Below are 23,679 nucleotides of genomic sequence, written 5' to 3' on the forward strand. Positions count from 1 at the left end.
CTTTTTTTTTTTTACTTTTATACCAATTTTAATATACTTTTTTTTTCCTTTTTTAAATATGCTACTTGCATTTTTTTATTTGAGGAGAAAGTAAGGGAGATAGACGTGTATTTGTGATCTTTTTGTGCGCCCTTTAAAATCATGGAGCAATGGATGTTTATGAAGGGTAGTAGGGCTTGGGGAATTCAGCATCTAGTGGCACCTGAGAAGGATATCCAGACCTCGAAGAAAATCCAAACCTTGGTTGTTTTACCTTTTTAATGAGAAGAAAATCCAAACCTTGGTTGTTTTACCTTTTTAATGAGAAGGAAATCCAAGCTTTGGTTGTTTCACCTATCTAATATTCTACGAAACTCTGTATGTTCCATTGTTCTAAATGGCTACAACAAAAGCTTATTCCAATGCAATCCAATCGTCATTATGCACGTTTCCTCTTTGTAAATGCTTCATTAGTGATGTGCCACTTGACTGTTATCAAAGAGCTTTAAACATGTAGATAACATCTCACACAGGTTGTTGGAGATAAAAATCAGGTATGTCCTTTCTAAAGTGATATACAAGACTGGTGTTGTAAAGGCTATCTTTTCACTCAGTGAAACTGCAACTCAACAAAAGTTACCGTTAACATTGTACACCAGTGATTTTGTTAACCCCTAGGTTGAGACAAAAGAAAAAGTGTACGTCTTTTAAATATGTTCCCAATGGTTGGAACATGCATTTCTTATTCATCAGGCTCAAGGCAACAGCCCGTAATAGGCGGTCTATAATTCATTTCCCAGGTTTTGTTCATTTTTTGTTCTTGTTTTATTCATTGCTGGTTTTCAGTTTTCTTTTATTTTGTATCAAGCTCAGATTAGCGTTTCACATGCTTCTAATAACATATTTTATCAAATAATATTTAGCTTTGGGATTTTAAGTTTTGCATGATTTAAACTGATTTTTATTCCACAGGTTTAGAGGGATGTTTATTTTCCCTTTTATACCATAGTGGACTTGAGCAGGAGTGGAAAAACATCAGGGTAGAAACAAAATGTGTACAGCTGAGTATTTTATCTTGTTTTCTTTGTCTCTTTGCTTGTACTTGCAATGTTTCTTCCTTTTGGTTTTATACATATTAAAGAAAGCACAACATTTTTTCAACATAGCCTAGTTATGTGTTTTTGCTCTTTGGACTTGATAATAAGTAGTTCCCAAAAATGGCAGTCCTGTCATAAACCCAAAAATGACTCACATTGGTTTTGGCTTTGAATGTGTCACAGAGATGCACACTCATGTGTGTACTAATTTTTGCGTATGTACTTTGAGACATTAACAACTCTCCACTGAAGTTCTTGTCTGTCCCTGTTAGTGGTTCATTATATATGAGGCTGCTTTCTATGACACAAAATGTTTTGTTTAACGTACCTGCAATATGGACTGTGCCTATCTAGCCTATTTAGAACCCATACAGCAAAGTGCTAATTTTCAGACCTTTTTTATAGCTGACACATAATGATTTTGGCAATCAAACTGATTTGGTTCACCTTTTCAGTTGAATTTGTTACATGTGATTTAATAATTTCACAGTAAAGCTTTTTATCAAGTGGTACTTCAGTTATGGCGTCCACCCTCTGTGTACAATTTAGTTTTAAACAAATTTGATATAATTCATAAGCACGTGATTTTTACATTTTATTGCCATGTATCGCTGTCATACATTTATACACACTAAACATTAACAGAGTTAATCGCTAAAGTCAAAATTCGAAGTGATTTTTAAGGCCAAAATAGTCAGATTAGAAGCCGTGCTTACGGTTTAGCAGCTATGGGCTAAAGTTAGAAATTTACTTTGAATTCTCACTTTTGTCAATAACCCTGCCTGAGTTTATAGACAAAAAAAAGGGGGTATGTAAAAGGGCAAATGGAGTTCAGATTCATAACGGACACTTGTGGGCAAGTAATTATTATGCACTCCAATATAATTTTCTAATCAGCTAAAAAGATCATTTAAACAAGAGAAATGTCAACAGCCTCAGCAAGGGCTTGTATCATTGAATGATCATGAACATTTCCATCTGCGATAAAACTTTAACCAAAGATCTTAAAGATAGAAGTGTTCATGCCCATACAAAGCTGATTAGCCACATAATACAAGCCACATTACATCCATTTTACTTTGCTGAACATCAATAATTTATTCACAAGCAGATTATTCACTCAATCAAGATGTTCCTACTAGATAAACACTGACTTGTAGATAGTGGTATGAAAATTATGTGGATACCGACATACTAGGTTAAATAAGCATGTAGTCAGTGGGAGATTTGCATGGCTTAATTCCCAACTTGATTACAGTCAGCTAATCATACAAAGCTATATAGATCACAAGCAGTTTTGCCACAATCAAGAAATCCAACCTATTTGGATTATGAGAATCAGGAAGGTCTATAGAGAACCCTTTTACACCAAATCTTTCTAATAGGTCTACAAGGTTCTAGAGAATTCAATCTATATCTAAAAGCATATGCAGCATTGCACAAATATAGTGTATATATAAATGTGATCATATACAAATGTTTTTGAAGCTATTCTTTAAACTGGAAATGTGAAGAACTGAGAAGAGAATTGAAAATGGTAAAGTTGCACTCTTAGAACCAAAACCTCAAGAGAATTATATGATTCCAGGAATCCCATGGCACTCTCCCACATTAATCAATCAAATGGTTTTCCAATGGTTTGATACTTACCTTGTTTGACCTGTACTCTGGCACTCTCTTGATATATTACAAAAGTGGACTTCCCTACATTAGTGTTATCAATTTAGCCAATCTTTTGAACGTATTCATGGACCGGGTGCATCCGTTAATGCTCTCATCCAATGATTTTGATCCAAATAGGAACACAATTCATTTATCTAGTATGGAAGGTAGGGTTGGATCCAGAGCTCGAATTCGGGAGAGGCGCTACTGAATTTTGTGTCTCACTGTATTTTTAGAAAACGGACACATGCATTTGCACAAACACAGATACACACAATTACAAATATAGATACAGGGACAAATAACTATGTCTACACCCACATATACACAGATTCACTGATATAACTAAACACAAATATCTACACACACACAACCACACTTAGATAGATACAAGTATGAATATATACATACGTACATAACATGTCTAGTCAGTTGATGGGGATGGTCATTCATTCATCCCTTGCTGCTGGCTAGACATACATTCTCATGACTTCTTGGGTGCAGCATTTGCCATGCTGCTTCCCATTTGCCAATGTTGGAAGGGGAACTTCTGTTTCAGCTATATCTGAAGAGGGGGCTGGACAGCAGGCAGCAGAGGGGACCCAGGTAAATGTCAAACCATTTGACACAATTTGACTGCTTTTGCATACTTACCATGGGACAATACCAGGGGTATCATGGCACCATAACCACTGAAGCACACTGTAGTGGTTATGATGTTTAGATTGACCCTTTAAGCTTAAGTAGGCATACTGGAAAAATCTTTACATTTTTCACGCTCAGTCATTCTGGATTAAGTTTTGCAATTCTCTGGTTCAGTTCTCCACAGTTTTCAGTTTAGTAAATAGGCCTAATAACACAGTAGTACCAAAATTAATGTTACAGCTTACCTTCTGGTCGATATTGTGCTACGATGGTCACAGTCTGCCCGGCCCGTTTCAATGCTGCTGCAGCCTGCTCATGTGTTGCACTGCGTAGATTCACTCCATTAACCTACATTGGGATGGTTAGGGTTAATTTCATTAACCAGAAAGAAAAAACAAAACTATACACAAAAACTGGTAAAAACTGTGAATGTTTATAGCTGCACACAATCAAACATTACCTGCCCTGCTTGTGACAGACATGTTCTGACAAGACAGCTGTACTGACAGTAAAACCACAGTTAACACATAGAAAATTCTGCAATTATCTGAATTACAGAGTTTATCATCGACTTTTATATTTAGTGGTAAAATTAAAACCAGGCATCCTATTCAATTTAAAACAGCTCTACAAAAAGAAAATATCATTACATTTCATAATGTACACATATCGCAACAATGATGAAATATGATTATACCACTCTGGCATTTGGGTTCTATATTTTCAAAGATGCTCAGCTAACCAAATGACTAGCTGAATTTAACAAATGTAATCTGCAGAAGCAGGAATGTAGGTTATTAGCCATCACATTCCTGTTAGTTCTTGTGCGGCAGTAAATACATTATTTTTGTTGCTTTCATTTTATAAGATTTACAGAGAATAAAAAAACTTTCTCTCTGATGATTATTGCTGGGTTTCGCGGGATTAGATTTCAAGCCTACAGCATGAAGCATTCTCAAATTTCTTTCTTTTTTTTTAAATTAACACATTTGTAAGGAATTTGAATTATGGCTATTGGCAAAAAGTAGGCTTATGACAAGCTTGTTAGAGCAAGGCCCTCACCATTTATTATTCCTAGTCAAACTTGTCTTGCAGCATTTACTTGTATGTCTGGTCCACCCACTGTACTGCGCTTTGGAATATGTTGGTGTTTTATGAATAATACAAATAATTATAATAATAATATGAAACAAGAGAACTGTTTCTTATAGAAGACTAAAACAGTTTGTGTACATCATTTTCTAACAAACTTGTCTAAAATATATATCCTCAGCTGCCGTTGATCTCTATATAATGCTTTGACATTCTGAATAGTTGTAGTTCTACAACAGATGAGATATATATACCTTTTGGGTAGCTCTTTGTTTCAACTTTTCTTTTTTATTCACACCACTGATGGCATAGAATGGTACACACTGATAGTATAAAATGGTGAATAAACCACTGTTCAGCCATTTGAGAGTTTAATTATTTTAAGCCCTTAGAATGGTGTTTGGTCTAGATGGGTTCATAAAATAGAGAGGTGACATTAGACCACTGTTTCCATTTTATGACAGACGATGACTGGAAAATAAAAGATTTGTCATTGATAATCCAAACACTTACAGAAAGGATGCGATCCCCTCGGCGCAGCTCTCCACTCAGATCCGCTGGTCCACCGGCCAGAATAAAAGACACAAAGATGCCCTCTCCATCCTCTCCACCTACAATATTGAAGCCCAATCCCGTGGATCCTTTGTGTAGAATGATCTTTCGTGGTTCCCTGGAGATACGACGGAAAGACATGTCTAACGCTCAGGAACAAGTGGGCGAGGGGGTGAGAAAAGTAAGAGAGGCGGAGAATAAGGGTGAAAATTACAGATAAAAATTGAGTATTCACTAAACAATGAATTGTGGCGAGTTGAAAACTGAATTGGAAATTTTAGTCAACAATAGCTGATCAGAAAAAGTTCCTCAGCTACAGTCACACTTTGACTTCTTCTAGCCGGGATTTTATAAATCTTTCCTTCAGTTTCTAACAATTCAGTGTTTAGTGGATAAGCCCCTTTGTGGAACCGGTATGATAACAGGATGTTAAAGACAAAAATTAAAGGAGAAAATATTCTTGGCAACAAAGTAATAGGAGACAAGTTAGGCAGAATCGGCAGGTAGAGAGCTGTTAGGAAGGAGAGCAGCATGGAGTAGGAGGTCAGAGCTCAAACTGGCAAAGTGAAGCTTGGAGGATGTTGGAGAGTAAAACAGAAATGTTCTGGATCAGCAGCTGAGATGAGCTGGATTCAGGACCTGCTGAAATGCCGGTCTGACCGGTGTTATCAAAGGAAATTACTGTCTAATGAAAGCCTCTGATGAGTTTCTGGGCAGGTACAGCTGCATATTGCAACATCAGTGACAACAATCCTAAAGGATTTGTGCTCCCCTGAATACAGCTCTGAGTACACCATCATTGCTTAGGTTCTGCGCTGTGCTGTGTAAGATTGCAGCTAGATGTTCTAACTAAACGAGGTTTCCTTTCAACGTTCCACAAGCCATTCTTCACATTCTACCTCCAAGAGACCATCAGCACTGCCCCAAGCACACAAACTGTGCCTTCATTCATTTCTGTGTAATTTCCTCCTACCTCTCTCGGTTAGTTCTCTGAGCAGACAGCTGCCGTTTGGCAGCCGCAGTAATCGGTGATCTCCGGTAAGACATGGATGATGAGACATTCACAGTGAACATAAGTGCTGCACCCAGTGGTCGAATTAGCTCAAAACAGGACTCTTCTCTCCTTTCATTCGGCAACTTCTTGTGGATTTGTCTCCCTACCCTCCACTACCATTCCTTTCTCTCAGCCTTTTCTCCCCTCACTTATTCCTCCCGCCTTATTTAACTTCACTCACGTGTACTGGGGTCTTTAGTTTAGATTGTCCCTCTTCCTCCACTGGAAGGTCTCTAGCCTGACTTGCAGTCTCCCAGTACCTGCTGCCTGTCTCTCTCTAGCCTACTTCACCCAGAAAAGTTACAGAATATTCTGAGCCCTGTTGTGCTGCCTTGATCTGTATTTATCTGCCTTCCCAACACGTACAGTACTTGCTCTCTCTCACATTGACACATTCTCTCTCTCTCAAAACACGTATAGCATGCTGTTAACACCTCTCTGGCTTTGTGAATTTAACCATTCAATGGCAATTCGTTTTTTTTTTATAGAAATAATGTCACGCAGAATACCTGATGATCCTGGAAAAGAATTAATGTAATTATCTTGTCTGTCAGACTGAGTGTGTCAGTGTGGGCCACACACTCGCACACACAGATATGTTTTTCCCATTGGTTAAACTGGAGGCATTCTGTGTGACACAAAGGGAAGGGAGCAGATTCCCTGCATGTCACTGTCACTGGGAAGGATGCCCCTCTGCCCTTATGTCGCACACAGGAAGGACGGAGTATACGCCAGCCTGATATATGACACTTCCTATGACAGACAAACCCAACGTTCTATGTGTGGGACTGCACAGTGCTAATGACAGAGATAGTTCACATTCCTGTCGTGCCAAGTCAGGTTATGTCACTTGCTCACGGTTTGGGGCTGTCACTGTGCACCTGCTCACATGACTTATAAACAAGCTTTTAACTGTTTTATGAAGATGTGACTCACCAAGTCGTTTACCTAATATGTGACTCTCCCTATATTAACCCATGGTTGTCAATACACATGTTTCTGCTTTCTCACACTCCACTTTTCATTGAAACACTCTTAACAATGATGCAATCAACCAGTTTCTATACTGTTTCATATAATCATATTTTTTCACCTTCTCCCTCGCTGCATTAATTTATTCTCACTTAAACAAGGTTTCCCTCTTTCCTATAACGTTCCCCTCTTTTAAATCTTTTTTTGCACCTCCAATTTGGCTCATTCTACCTCTTCCCTCCCACCTGCCATTTGCATGATGAGTCAGACTGCAGATATTTTCATTTATCTATGCCTGTCAACAGGTTCGCATATTTCATGTTATATCTATATATTCATTCCTTCGTTAATTATTAGGTAATATACCTGCCTTTCTTTAATTGGTGTAAGAAAATCATAAAAAAAAGTAATGATTTAATTACAAATATCACTGGCCTCATAGTTTGTAAACCATACCAATGCATCATTTATTCAGATATGACCAAAATAAAAAAATAAAAAACAGCCTGAGGGCTGTAAGAAAAACTGGCAGATGTTTTTTGAGCTGAATATGTGCAAATTCAGATTTCTGAAGACATTGTTAGAGCCAGGAATTGACTGATGTTCTCTTATTGCCTTCCGGTTGTAAACATTCTTAAAGGGACACTATAGTCACTAAAACAACTTTAGCTTAATGAAACTGTTTTGGTGTATAGATCATGCCCCTGCAGCCTCACTGCCATTTAGGAGTTAAATTACTTTGTTTATGCATCCTAGTCACACCTCCCTGCATGTGACTTGCACAGCCTTCCTAAAAACTTCCTGTAAAGTGAGATCTAGTGTTTATCCTTCCTTTATTGCAAGTTCTGTTTAATTTAGATTTTCTTATCCGCTGATATGTTAATAGCTTGCAAGAGTCTCCTGTGTGTAATTCAAGTTAAATTTACAGAGCAGGAGATAAAATCTTTAAGGTAAGTTACATATGATTGAAAGTGAAACCATTTTTTGTTTCATGGAGGTTGTGTCAATAAGATCCAGGGGAGGTGTGGCCAGGGCTGCATAAACAGAAACAAAGAGATTTAACTCCTAAATGGCAGTAAATTGAGCAGTGAAACATGACATGCATGATCTATACACAAAAAATGCTCCATTAAACTAAAGTTGTTTAGGTGACTATAGTGTTCCTTTAAAACATTTTGCTCAAGCTCCTGTTTGCCTCTTTGCCTTTCTACGGCTTACATCAGGGCCCATATTCAGAACCTCCTGTGATCAATAGGGGTTCTGTTGGGCCCCAAACCCACGGAGGAGCAGGAGCAAGAGAACTCTCCCACAGGCAGCAGATATCTATCTTGTTTCCTGTTTACATTATTTTGTAGCCTCAACTTAATTCTGCTCCACTACTAGACCACCAAAGACAAGTATTCCAGACTAAAAGTTTTGTAAAGCGACAGAGTTGGGGACACTGGAGGATTCCTGAAATTGTTGATGCATGGAGCAACCTTCAATGCAGTTATACTCTTTTCCACATCTTAATACATAATTCTTCTTTAACTTAAATGAGAATGTTTACAGTGCAGGTTGAAGTCAGTTGCTTTATTTGACTTCATGTAAGGCCAGCTAATGAAAGAACTCTCTAGATCAAAAGATCTCCCCAGGCCAGCATAGTATCTCTTACTTTTGTGAGGTAGTGTGTAGTTGGCATCTCCACTGGTTGCAGACAGAAGCACTAGGCAGTCACAGAAGTCCTTGCTAACGCTGGGGCCTCGCTTTAACAAAGGGTGGGAAGAGACTGGGGAAATGTTGTTTGTGGTTTCCATATCAGTAGTCACTAATATTGATGCTGGAGCTCTGATGAGCACACCTAGAAGCAGCTCACTGAAACACACTGACTGTCCTGGAATATCTATGAAATATCAGCCAAGACTGTAGATAAAAATACAGGAGTATATGGAGATGGAGATCAAGCACTCCTCGCATCAAATGTGGGTGCATGCTCCCAAGGCTATCATCCAAAGCCTTCAAAGTATGCAAAAGATCATAATAATGGAGTCACAACACCAGGCTGCAAATGGATCGTTAGTCCACCATGTAAGTGAACTTGGCAACATCTGGACATGCACACAATGTTTTTGTTAAGCCACATAGATACAAATACAGATGAGATCTTGACTTGAGTAAAACATAGGCTATTTGGAAGTAATTCAGTCAGACACAATATAGGTATGTACCTGGTGACACTCAACACTCCAGAATACAAAACAAGTCAGAAAGCAGTAGCTGATAGAAATCAAAAGGTGATAAAGGTAGAAAAACAAAGGTCAAAGACAGGAATAAGAAAAAAGACCAAGGCTCAATAACTTGTGTAAATATGGTTTATATAGCATGACGTAAAACCAGATAGGCTGGCTCCTGATTTGATATGGCTGACATCTTTATTGGCACATTTCGTAATAACCTTGCAGCAACAACAATCCATGCAATATAGAAAAAAACACAATGGGTCTAGAGAAGTAGTGCGAGACCTAAAACATATAGCCAGGATCTAGCTCCCACTACACTAGAACACATATACAGATTGTTCAGGGTGTTTGTCTTGCTTGGAGGCCATATCATGTTCCTGATAAAAAATTTTTAACAATAAAGTGGAATATACCATAAAATAAAGGGGTGTAGATGCCTCTTTTTTTATCCTGGGGAAATAAATTGCAAACATGGAGTAATGAGATGGCAAAGTGAAATAATTGCCTAAGAAGCATTAGGAAGTAGAAAAATCTGCATACTTACCATAGAAAAGAGATTGAACTCTTTTTTTGCTTAGAATACCCTAAGGCAACTTACAATACACGTCAGAACATGGTTTTGTTTTTTTACTTGTAGCATATCTCTATTTTAAAAATAACCAAAATATTGGTTCTTCCTATTCCCATCTCTTTTTTGGACTATATTTAGCCATGCTTACAGTTAGCCATCAGTGCCATAGTGTCGCATACTTTAATACCCAATGGCCTCTACAGCTCTGATTTAACTAACTGCAAAAATCAGCTTCATATTAAAATGTAAATGTTGTTATTTCATATCATTTAGTAAAATGTGGATCCTAGAAGGCAGGGGATAAAACAAAATCACAAACTTGAAAAACATCACACAAAAAAAACAAATCTGTTTTAAGTTTCAGATACTGATAATGTTAGACTTACTTTTAGGCTTAGATATTAAGTACCTGGAAGGACACCCTTTTCCATTTTAAATCACCTTTAATTAATGAACTAAAGAAGTATTTTTTTCCCATGAAACAATAAAAGTGTCCAATCATCCCGTATAACCTAGGATTGAGCAGATGGGAGGTGGATAGATGCCTTAATAAAAAAATTAAGACGATATTTTAATATACTGGCCACACAGAGAGGAATGGTGGATAGAATACACGAAAAGACTAACCTTGACCACATAATGCATTTCCAACCTTCTGGGTTTTGTTATCATGCACCAATTGTAGTAGCTTCATCTTCCTGTTCTTAGCTAACAAGACTAGAACTTGCAGTGGCCTTCTGCTGCGTTAGCCCATCAACTTTTTTAACATTCTGCGATCAATTCACTATAAACTCTATAGAGACTGAAAGTGCATAAAAGTGGCAAGCTGTTTCTGAGATGCTTGAGCCACCATGGCTAGCACAATCATATCACTGGCAAAGTCACATGCCATGGAACTTGTGTTTCCTCATTCTAATGCTTGGTAGTACAATAACAAAATATATCTGTGTATCTAATGAAAGTGGCCACTGCATGTACACACTTTTTTTTTTACAAATTCTAGGCAAGATATTGTAAGTAAATTGGCTTTGAGTCGCTGCTCAATGATTTTATATATTCACCAATGTACACTTCATGTAAAATGCGTATATCGACAATGAATAACTTATGTAAATGTGGATATAATTGCGGCCCCTGGCTCTGAAAATAAACAAATAAAAAAGTGAATTGATATAAACCTTTCTGTACCTTTAAATGAAACATAGGTATATAAGTGAGTAACTATTTCTAAATTAGTCGCACAGTGCTTGCATATACCTTTCCTGTAACTGAAGGATATGGAAACTGGTTTAACCAGAATTGGTAAATGGATTTGCATGGGGTATTAAAATCTCCAGCTAAGGCTTTAAAATATCGTGAAAAAAGCTTTGTGTTTTGAAACTTTAACCCACGATTCCCAGAGTTCCAGACAAGGTATTGCATTATCATCCATTTAACTCTTAGGGTACCATCTGACACATATCCATCCACAGATCTGCACATATTGCCTTATTCAGAGCTATATTAATTAATAGCTAAGAGTTTGTTATTTGACGCAAAAGCGACTTGCTGAGGCAGCCATAAGTAAGTCAGACATAAGAACGTATGCCAAATAAAACAACTTCACATATCAACAGGCACACTGTGCTATATCCTATTGTAAAAACATAATTATTGAATTGTTTCATGATGGATTCTCTTTAATCCTGGGCCAATTTATAGGTTAGATGATTTTGTGTTGCAGTATATTACACACGCAGCATAAATATTACAATTGTTTGACATTTGATTGATTGTGGGCTGAGTGTGTTCTTCTTAGGGTGTATTGTAAGTATATTTTATTTATACAGCACCTGCAACTGTACATAGCAATTTATGCATTGCGTTATCGAGGAGAGAACATGCAGTAAGTGCAGTAGTTATACCGACTTTATTGTAGGGGATGCAAGGAGACATATGCAGGTAAAAGACAAATTGTAATACACATATAAACCGTATCATTTAAAGGAGAATACAAAGATTGGCAGTCTGCAGGAAAGGAGGTCTTACCATGCTGTGTTTGCATGGGGAAAATATAAAGAACAAATAACTAGTATCAGCAAAGGCAGCAGAGTATGTGTGATGCTGTTTGTGTGGGGAAAGCAGAGATTATGAAAAGAAGGGGGCGGATAGCCACATGGGTTCCAGGGGCTACCAGTGTGTGGGATTTTGTGAGAGAAAGATACAGAGGATCGTAGGAAGAACTGGTATCTCTCCCTCCCTCTGTTCAGTTACTGCGGAGTGAGGGGGACATGTCACGAGCAGTCATAATGCTGTCTGCCAAAGAATATACCTATCATACAAAGTACAAATAGCAGGGGTTGTGGTGTTAGAAGAAACAGGTCCCTTATTAACTGAGCACAAGTTTCATCTTTCAGCTTTGTCCTCAGCTTAGGCACAGGGTGGACAAAGTTCCCAGCTCCTACCAACACTCATTAAAAGTAGTGTCGTTGAAAACATGCAATCACATTTTCCAGCATGATTTAAGAAATGCTCTATACTAGGTCAGTGATATGAATTTCAAGTTGAGAAGGAAAGTATTCCTAGTTTGTTAAAAATTAGAAAGCATTTCAAACTGTGTTTTTTTGGATCAACCGCAAAAACTGATGTGAGAAAGGCTGAACTTGATGTGCACATGTCTCTTTTTTTAGCCTATGTAACTGTGTAAATCTATTTAATTTGTCTCCCACATTTTGTAATTAGCGTAGGACCCACTGAAATTGAGGTACTTTGAAGCAGTGGTGGGCTTAACATCATATGGCCATATGGTGGAACTAAATCCCCATATTTATTCTCTTAGATAGGCGTTGTATAGTAGCCTTCTTAGTTATGAATTTTTACAAGTCTGAGTGCGCTGTAACTAGTTTTTTCTGTATGTAACTGTGTAAGTCCTATGATACTAGACAAGCCTACAATGTACTCATCACAACAAGCCTTGATGGTCCATGACACATTTACCGGGGGTGAGTTTATGCCCGCCAAGGCTAAATTGTCAATCAACATTGGCTGGTGGAGGAGCCCTACACTAGACGACTATCATTAAGTAACTATCCATATTTGTACTCTAAAGATTCAAAGTTACACAGGGATGTTCACCTCCTTAACGATGGTCAGGATAATGAATGGTGCTATACAAAGACAATGTACTCAAATACAGGTCGATTACAGTCACGCTATAATTCTAAACAATATTTGGAGCTGCCTGTTTTGACTATACTATTTTTAAAGAGAATCCTCTGTAAGACAACACTTAAGATACCATCTTTTTGCTGTGGGCTATAGATATTCATAATTGTTCCTCAACTATCCCCCATCAGTGGCGTTTATGATGTAAACCCTTTCTACCACTGCACAGCCTTTCTTGCTTTAAAGTAATCCAGTTTCAGAATGGCTGCAGAGAGTGTAGTCCCTGCTAGCCTCTATTTTGGAAATACCCAGGGAACAGCACTATATAGGGATTGAGATAATATAATAGCAGGGATCTGGGCATTTTTGGGAAGGAAGGGCACAGAATTTGGCCCATAATCATATGTATGGCCCTCCCATTAGTTCCTCTTCTGGGAACATTGGAAGGATCATCAATCCATGGTTACTGGATGTCCTTGGAACCCCTTCATGTTCTTTTTGTAAACTCATCTGCAGACTGTGTGGGTATTCCAGTGCTTGACTGAAGATTCTCCTCTGTTCAAATTATATTACTGAGGATCCAGTTTGTCCTTTTAAATTATTATTTTTGTGTTGGAGGGGAACTTTGGCTGTCAGAAGCATAGACAGCAAAAGCAAAACTTAAATTTTCCCTAGCATGTGCTTGCTAGCAGTCATTATAGAGACCCAAAGAAAATATTCTCAGGCACTTGGTATTTAAAAAAAATAAAAATGTATGTATAAAAGTATGAGCATAACAAAGACGTTACAAGGACACTCTACTATACTTTCTTTTTGTTTAAGTGCATAGTAAACTCTGTTTTCGCAATATCTTAACAAAACAAAAAGGAATGCATACTTGGAAAAAATAAACATTTCTAATTTACCTCATTATTGTATAAAGAATACTTTTCTCTGACAAGCCAATGATAACAAGTGGTAATGAGAGCTGTCAGATTAATTTGCTTTCTCTCATATAACAGAGTTTCATATATAGGCCGGTGCTTCATCTGATTCCTAATAGAGAATGGGGATGGGAGCCAGATTTGTCTGTAGCTAGACAATCACAGACATTATATTGGTGCTAATAAGAACAATCCCCAGTCCCAAACCTACATTCTAGAGAGCCTGCGATCAGCACAAGCTCAGTCTGCAGTTAGTCAGGGTCAATGGTTGAGCCGAAAGGACAGTTGGTATTCTGAGGCTTGTTGATCGGACCAAACAAGTGTTTGAATGCAGACCTGGGAGGGTGTCATTATAGGTAGGCCTTGTATACGCAGATCTGGCCACTTCTGTGGGTATCTGGTAACTTGGTGGTTGATATTATTGATTGCTGTATTCTGAGAAAGAATGCCTTTTGGAGCATCAAACCAGCCAGCTTCAGAACCAGTCAGAGTTACTGGTAGTTGCTTGGTTGATGCCGTAAGCTCTGCCAAAAGACTGCATATATCTTCTCCATAACAGCCTGTTCTGAAGAAGAACATAATTTTGGAATATCAGCAAATTCAAAACTGTCTGGCTCCACGAACACCTAAAAATCTGCCAGTACTTCAAAGCCTGAGATGAATTGATTGGCAGTCTGCCCGATTATAGACTGGATTTACATACAAAAATTATCGCCTAAGGAAACATTCTCTGAAAGTGCATCTAAAATTGGGTTTTTCCAACCCCAAAATGTGTCAAAACCAGGCTTAAATTCAAGCTAATGGTACAGAGCACATCAACACAGGCAAGCCTTGCCCCATAATTGCTAACTTCTACCATGTGCTTATAAGTTGAGTGCTCAATAGCGCAGTCACTTACACAGGCACTGACAATGCCTAGTACTCTTACATTTTAGTTCCTAAATCTTTACAACAACTGTCTCATCTCATCTCTTAATTACAGAGGAGTGAGTTCCCTATATGGTAAATGTGATGTAATTTCTTTAAATTTACTCATCTGGGACTCTCGCGTGAAGAGCCAACACGCATGAACAAAGCCAAAGGAGCTCCTTGCAGAGCTGTCTCAATGGCGATATAAGAAGACCTTCTCATGCCCCCCAACGCTACCATCCCAACTGCTAAGTGTCACAAGACACACCATACTTTCTTAAAGCAAAACCCCATCCCAGACCCATAATACTTCCAAAAAAGAGACCTGAGTTTATTTTCGATTTGTTTTAATATTTAATCTGCTCCATTTTTTACTACAACTATAAATAGTACACCTAAACCATATATTTGTTACACATTCATACCCAATGCTGCTTCCTTTGCTACAAAATTCGATACCAGAAGTAATTCAGCTCCTCTATGATTCAGACAAACAACTACTAATAGAGAGAGTCCTGAAAAAGACCCTAAAGTAACCAAGACCGGTGATTATCCATCTACTGAACTTCTATGACAATGAAACCATACTCCAAGCATACAGAAGGGCAAGTGGGATACATTAAAACACAAGATCCTCATCGTCTAAGACTAGTCAACACAAGTGATGGCCAAAAGGCGAATATTTTCTAAGATTTGGAAAACCTTAGTAGAGAAAAAGATCATGTTTCAACTTACTGACCCACGTTAATGCCTCACCCTTTAATACCAACATCAATACCAGTCTAATATCATGGGCTTAAGCTATTGTCCTTGAAAATAAACTGTCTTCATACCCCATTTAAACTTAAAATAATGCTGTCCCAACTCCTTAAACACATGCCTTAGGTGACGTATTTCAAGGAACTACCCATAAGGCGAGATAGACATATGCATAAGGCGAGATAGACATATGCACTTCGGACCCCTATCGCTCAAACTCAATCTATACTGCTTAATAAATCAACTAACCCAGTCATCCATAAACAAATTCTAGATCCAGAGGGGAAACTTCTCATCCTAGATGATACCCTAGATAATATGTTATGCCCTGACCAATATTTACGTCACAAATCATTTGACTGCTCCCTTTTTTAAGAAGTTGCTTCATCTATTGCAGATTCCAAAATAATCATAGGAGTGGACTTCAATGGGGTGATGGATGGTCGGGTGGACAGGTCTGACTCTGCTCTGTTGTCCCACTCTCAAGACCAGGGAATTCTTCATTTTCAGAGAAGCCTCTACCTCACAGATATATGCAGGATACAGAACACTGAGGTCAGAAATTGCATACACACATCTAGAGCCTATAACACCTCATCCAGGATTAATTTATTTTTGGTTTTCTCTGAGCTTGTACCTAAGGTAGCACAGACATTTTAGTCTCAGACCATGCACCAATTGACTTGGTTTTGAATTTGGGTCCACTCTTACCTTTTACCAAATTATCCAACAACACAAAATTCTTTTAGGGACATGTTGATAGGAGCCTCGGCCAATTTTACAGATGACAACTTGGACAATATAGATGACCCAATGTTATTCTACCAAACATCAAAGGAAGTAATACTAGGTCAAATAATAGCGAACATATCCAATTACAAAAAACAATGGAACCAAAAATATAATTAACTCAATACCGATTTAGTAAACACATATTTAGTATATATGGCTGCACCGGCTGATGGAACAAAAAAAAAAACAGAATGCCATCATATAACCTGCATTGCCATATCTGACAGGATCTATACCACTAACTTTGTGGAGATAAATGCAATTTTTTTATACCCATTTCTCTAACATTTTTGCCTCTCAACTAGATGACCCTATGGTAGGAATGAAACTCATAAAGGGAGCAAATCCACCTAGATTAACAAATTAACAAAGAGAAATCTCTCAACGTTGATATCAGGGAGAAAGAGGTGGCATGGGCAATAAAAACGGGAATGCAGGAAAAGCACCAGAGCCTGACGGGTTCACAATTGATTACGATAAAATCGTAAAAGGCCAAATAACCAGTGCTGGTTAAACCTCTTACACTCTCTACAACAATTTCCTAAAACCAGATAAAGATCCAGCCCTCCCAACTTCTTACAGACCAATTACGCTATTAAATAATGACTTTGAACTTCTCAATAAAATATTGGCTAACAGACTCCAGCAGTTTCTATTCTCTGTTCTACACCAACAACAACTCGGATTCACTTGAGACAGAGAGTGCATCCAAAGAATTAGAACAGCAATTGCTGTTGCCTATATATACAATAATCAATCAAGCAGTTTTACTTAGTTTAGATGCTCAGAGACACTTTGATCAAGTATCTTGGGCTCATCTTTTCAGAATTCTAAAGTATCGCTTTTTTAAAATACCATTCTTCAATCTCATGAGGGCTTTATACACTCAGCAATCTACATAAATTAACACTAACGGACTAGACTAAAAAGACCTTATAATCACGAGAGGGTAAAACAGGGCTGCCCATATTCACCTATCCTTTTTAATTTAGTTCTAGACCCACTTATTAGATATATTTAATCTACTGAAGACATAAAAGGAATTAAGTTTGGCTCCCACACTATTAAACTTACAGGTTTTGTCGATGATCTTCTACTTTATCTTTCGGACCCTGTAACATCCCACCAGAATACAATCGCTCTTTTTGAGTGCTATGGCTCAATAACAGTCTTTCAAATTAACTGACCCTTGCTGCTCTCTCAATCGTATGAGAAAATTATTAATCAGCTTTTCTCCAAATTTCTTCTAATCATCTAAGAATTGCAATGCTTAAATTATCTCTACGTCTGGATTGCCCTTTAAACTTAAGGAGAGAAAATCAAGTAGCAAGAGAGGTGAGAACGGACAACAGCTCAATTAGCCTGCCCTTCAGTGGGTCCCCACTCAGATCTCAAGCTGGATTTAGCCCGTACGGGTGGGATCAGTCTGATATACTTCAGATATGTTCTCTCTGTAATGGCACAAGACTAGCTAAAACCAGCTTGAGATCTGAGCGGGGACCCACTGAAGGGCAGGCTAATTGAGCTGCTGTTCTCACCTCTCTTGCTACTTGTTTTTCTCTCCTTAAGTTTAAAGGGCAATCTAGACAAGGACCCCTTGCTCACGGTGCCTAGAGGGATATTGGCTATACCTCACTGATGATGCCTTACCTGGTTGAAACAATCGTCTAGGGTTGCTGTATTGCTACTTGCTTTTCTATCATGCTATCCCCTCAAAAATAATGGGATGTGTGGGGGTTGAGACAATATGGAGACAAGTTAAAAATAACATAATGAGATTATTAGGTAGACCATTTTGTATTTCTCCATTGCCTGCAACATTGGAGGTAACAACAGAATAATCAAATTATGTTTATAAATTAGCCTTATGAACATGGCTGTGGCCCATAAAAGTATATTACACCACTGGATCAGTCCTTCCCCCCTTTACTTCTACTTCATTACTTCACATGAAAATCTCCTTCGATTCCATATGGACTGGATGGAATCCTTGTTAAATAAAAGCACTTTGACAAAAACATTCTTTATCACTTGGCAACCTTATATTTATTCACTAGATAATTCTACTCTCTATAAAATCAAATCCATTCCCGAAATGACAGTTTGGTACTTAACTAGGGTTATAGCCTGCTAACCCCAGAACAGATTTGTTGTCCCTGAGGTTATGTCAACTTTGCGCCTTTACACTCATGATTTATAAAAAAAAAAAAAAAGCATATTAAGTTCACTTTTGATTATATATTAAAATGTGTTTTTTTTGTTAAAAAACAAAACATGTTATGTAAGATGTACAAATAAGTCAGTATTCTCAGATTTACTATATTAAAATGTGATACTTGTGACTGTCTTGCTTATTATCTCTTTTAGACTTATGGCAATAAAAGCGTTTAAAACAAAATCTACACATCTGGTACTCAAACCGAGGGTATTTTTCACTTCTAGACCCTCAACTTAACTTTCCCATCTTGGAAAGATGAGACATACTACATTCCCCATATTCATCAATGGGGCCATTATCCTGACAGTACTTCTTAGATGTCACGGACTTCTTATAAACTTGCAAAACTAAACCCAATGCTGACACCCAATGGCTTGCTGAGGTCACATATGAATTGGTCCAACCTAGATTACCTGGTATGTTAGTAGTCAGTAGAACACATTTACTGTCACTTTCTTCCAATGCACTATTTTCATCTCCTTGTTCATTAGCTTAGCCTCCTGCAGACCCAATGTTATTTTTCTCTTTTGTTAGACAGTACATTCTCCTGAATGGATCTAGCTTTACGACTCCTTCTTTCTGCTTTGTCTTGCATACTGGGGTTTGACACTTGCTATGAGCACTGTGAAAAACCATCTGAAGAAACATTTGTCACCTCCCTTGCTATGTCGCTCTCTTTTTTCCTTTCCAATTCCTTCAGTCCGTCCTCATATAACCTTGTTTTTATATTACAATCCCCAACTCTTACCCACTGCTGCAAAGACTAGATATATATCCATGTTTAGATTTTTTTACAGTTTGGCTATTTTGATCTTTAATTTGAAATTCACTTTGAATTCTGGCTTTAATTAATTATCTTGTAAGGTTAAAAATAAATATTGAAACATTCATTTTTTAAAGGGAAGCTGTAGGCACCTAGACCACTTCAGCTCATTGAATTGGTCTGAATGCAAACTCCCATCATCCTTAACCCTGAGCATGTAATTATAGCAGTTTTTCTAAACTTTAATAATTACTTGCTAGGGTTAACTCCTCCTCTATTATACAGCCACAAGAGGGACTTCTGGGTGGATAGGTGACTTTTCGCCTAAACAATGCTGGACGTCCTCACTCTATGCATTAAGACCACCAGCGTCACCGGAATCCCCATAGGAAAGCATTGAATAATGCTTTCCTACGGGGATATCCTAATGCGAGCACGGCCATTGCTGGCGCATGCACATTAGGTCTCCCCAGCTGGCTGACAGCAGGGGGAGGAGCGTGGGCGGAACTGAGCCAGCGCAGAGGGACATCAGCACTGCACCCAGGTAAGTGGCAGAAGGGGTTATTAACCCCTTCTGCACCACGGGCGGGAGGCCTTGACGGCAGGGGAAGTTATGTGCCAGGAAAACAAGTTTGTTTTTCTTGCACTATAGTTTCTCTTTAATGCATAGGGTAGATAAGTAATGTAAAAATATGCAAAAACAACCAACATAATAAAATATAAAAAGTATATATTTGCTGCTTGCTATGCTTGCTGCATTCACAATACATTCCAAACTTTGCCTTTTAAGTATTTTGCACTACCTGGACAAGGATATTATCAGTCAAATGTTCCAGTAACATTCTATGCACTGCTTCATCCTATTAACCACTGCACAGCATTTATGGAGAGATCAAGGTTTTTTTGTAAACTGTAATTCAGACAGTTATCATCTTATAAAAGCTGTTAGTTTATGACTACAAATCGCAGAAACTTTTGCTGTGCTTCCTGACATAGGCAGAGCTACCAGAGTCACAACAGTCACTATTGTGACCAGGCCCTGGCGTTTCCCGTTTCACACTTCTCAACTGTCTTGCTTTTGGCGGGACAGTCATGATTTTGTGGTCCCACATCTGGGTCATTAGATGTGCTTGCACTGTGGAGTGGGCACTAAGAACATGCAGGGATCACTTTAGCTGTTCTCCCTGCATGGTCCTGAAGGCTGGGGGCCAGTCAACGAGCCTGTCTCATTATGGAAGTTGCTAGGTAACATGGGACGCATCACTGGTTATGCCTCCTCATGGCCCTGCCCACCCATCCAGATTTTCATACCACGCAATCACACTCGGCCTTCCTACACACAACCAAATTTAGTCAATGCCACAGACAATCACACACAGAAAGTTCTCACACGTGCCACTTAGCCAACCACCCACAGATAATTACAGTCAGCCTACTCACACTCGACCACATTCACACATTCACATCACACTCACAGCCACACAATCACACACAGCCACCGCACACATCCCTCTCAGGTGTTCAAGTTAAGGGAAAATTAAAATTTTTTACAAGGAAGGTCCTTTTTTCCACTGGAGCCTAGTGATTACTTGGAAGCCCCTGCTTTCTGATACTGTAAACAAATGTATTATTGGAGATACACTGCAGATTAGGAATCTGTAACGTCACATATGTAGGTAGAGTAGACAGTAAGAAGGAAGTATTTTAGAATGATTAAGATGGAGCAGAACATGTAGGGGGCAGCAAAACCTTTTTTTTAATCTTTGCAAAAAATAAACAAGATTGAGCATGCAAATAACTCACTTAGTTAGCTAGCCCAAAAACTATAAAATGCATGAACGATGTGTTGCTGCCTGCAGTTTTCCTTTAATAACCCAAACTGTGCAAAAAAGCCTTTACTACTTCACAGGCTTATTAATAGATAATGCCCTGTTACAGGAAATTTATTTTATGAGATAGAGAAATTAATAAGTTACTAGCTGCCTGCTTGGCACCTAATGTTCAAGGAAGATTAATCCTAATAATAATAATATTTATTTTCATAATAAATGTCCTAATTCAAAAATGCATTGTTTTTTTCTTGGCAAAACTATAAAGTTTTTGAGTGGTTTCAGAGTAAAAAATAGAGATTATTTTTCCGTCTGTGGCTCCTAGATTGGAGGCAAAATTAGCAAAAAACTAAAATACTTTAGTAAGTATCCCTAGCCTAAATTCTCCCCATTTACCTTCTTTGGTAAAAATTGTAAAGTTTTGAACACATGCAGGGACAATTGTTTCTTTAAAATGTATTCAGCGGATGGAGATGAATTGCAAAGTTAACGCTATAAAAGCCACACTTCGGCTATGGCTAAATTGGCGAATTTTTCCAAATCAGCTACACAGCACACAAAATGTATAGCCTACATTTTATAATTTGGTTTCTAGTTCACTACAATCCACTGATTACTAAGTAAGTTGAACTATGTAACCATTGTACAATAATGTAGACTATGTTAGCACTCTATAAATCAAAATAATTACCGTAAATATATTACTCTTATTGGAGTGGCTCTATCTCTCTGGAGTATTATAAGTGAGAGACATATTAAAATGTTGCCTCTCCCACATTATAAATCACGGTTTACACCTGTAGTGTGCGCCTTGCCTTGATCTGATGTCATGCCTGCCTTGAAATGGATTATGGATATGGTAACTAAATGCCTCTCTAGCCAGTGACTCAGACATCGAGAGTGACATCACATTTGGCATTTTATCAGATATAAGGTGATGTCAGTGCTTGGTTGTGAGCAGGCTCAAACTTGATGTCAAGCATCATAAAATTAAACAAACAGTAATTAAGAACTCCAAGGTCCATTGTTCAATTACTTCTTCCGAAAAAAATCTACAAAACTACCGTAAATATTAAGTAAATATTAACACTTAATTGGTGTGTGTATTCACTGAATGGTAAAATGTAGTGAATTTTGGGAGGGGGAAACATTTTTAAAAATTAAACCCTATTTGAAAAATCTGGGGGAAAGAATCTTTATCTTAACTCAATTTACAAATTGGCTGTATTGGTCAAAATATGGCTAATTCAGGTGTATTTTTGTTTTGTTTGTTTTTTAAATCTCACCCCTGTTCACTGCTGAGTTTTGTTTTGTTTTTGTATGTTTTTTTAACCTGCGGCAGGCATCTATCTCCATCTTTTCAATCAGGCAGGCATCTATCTCCATCTTTTCAATCAGGCCAAAGTCTGACATGGACATGAAAGTGTGGATTGCTGTGTTCCAGGATGTGTGCCTTACCGAAAGTCTTTTACATGTGTGAAGTGAAAAACATTAACAAGTATCTAGCCAATAGAGCTACACCCAGAAGTGGGACGACCAAGTAAATATTTACTCTGTTGTATGTATTGCAACACACATTACATTTCTTTGTTAATTTCCCTTAAAGAGCTTTCTGTTTACCCAGGTGTAATGTTTTTTTGTCCACATGGTTGCTTTGGTATATTTTCATATTAATTTTAAAATCTCAAAAAATGTTGTAACATGCTTTGTCAGTGAGGCATAACCTATGGGAACTACATTCCCCATGATTCCCAGGAGGCCATATGTTAAGTTAATACATATGACTAACAACTCTCTCTATGCCTGTGGCCTCGGTAAGAATGCAATACTAATATGGACTGCAGGATGTAGGTCAATAGGTTGCGGTCTTTATATCCTTCACAACATATGGAAGTAACTGGAATACATTTAATAAGATCCTATGAATTTTAGTGTCAAAGATTAAATCAAGGCCTGTATTTATCAACTATGGAAAAAACGGTGAGTATATGTGCTCAATATCTATAATTAGCAGCAAATCACCAACAAGGGGTTCTCTCCACCCTTGTGAAGTGGATAGTAAAGACAACAGACAGGAGGTGATCAGAACTTAAGATTAGATATACATACGATACAGATGATATTCTTAGTATATGAATCTATAAGTACAAAGCAAGAAACAGATTATGGTGCAGTACAGTAGATGTTTGTGAAGGGAGTACAAATGGGCAAAAGTGCACACTCACACTTTTTAGAGCTGTCTCAGCTCTATTATGAAGATTTGGATGGAATAATCCACATCTATGGATATAAGTGGAGGGTCTTTCTCAAAAGTGAGAAAGAGAAAGCCCTTGGCTAAACGCATTAAGTGAGGACTTATTTTATCCACAGTTTGTTTATTTGTTTTTACTTGTATAGCTGTTGTTTCAAGCTTTTTATTTAATTAACCTTCTATTTTATATATCATCATCTGTGGAGTACATCCTTCATGCATCCCTTATCATCCTTCCGTTTCCAGCA

At 37.9% G+C, this 23,679-nt stretch overlaps 1 protein-coding gene across 7 annotated transcripts in view; it reads right to left on the minus strand.

Annotated features, from left to right (window-relative positions):
- DLG3 (discs large MAGUK scaffold protein 3) overlaps nt 1-23,679 on the minus strand; it is a 287,539-nt gene that overhangs the window by 51,515 nt on the left and 212,345 nt on the right. For 6 of the 7 annotated variants that reach the window (XM_063432262.1, XM_063432261.1, XM_063432259.1 and 3 more), the window contains 2 exons: nt 4,989-5,145; nt 3,629-3,731 (listed from right to left, as the gene is read on the minus strand). In XM_063432262.1, coding sequence (XP_063288332.1) covers nt 3,629-3,731; nt 4,989-5,145 — 260 coding nt within the window. Of the gene's footprint in view, nt 1-3,628; nt 3,732-4,988; nt 5,146-6,000; nt 6,406-23,679 lie in introns of those variants that run through there. The other variant, XM_063432264.1, reaches the window with a different exon arrangement.

The sequence above is a fragment of the Pelobates fuscus genome, chromosome 9, assembly GCF_036172605.1.
Source record: "Pelobates fuscus isolate aPelFus1 chromosome 9, aPelFus1.pri, whole genome shotgun sequence".
Taxonomy (NCBI): domain Eukaryota; kingdom Metazoa; phylum Chordata; class Amphibia; order Anura; family Pelobatidae; genus Pelobates; species Pelobates fuscus.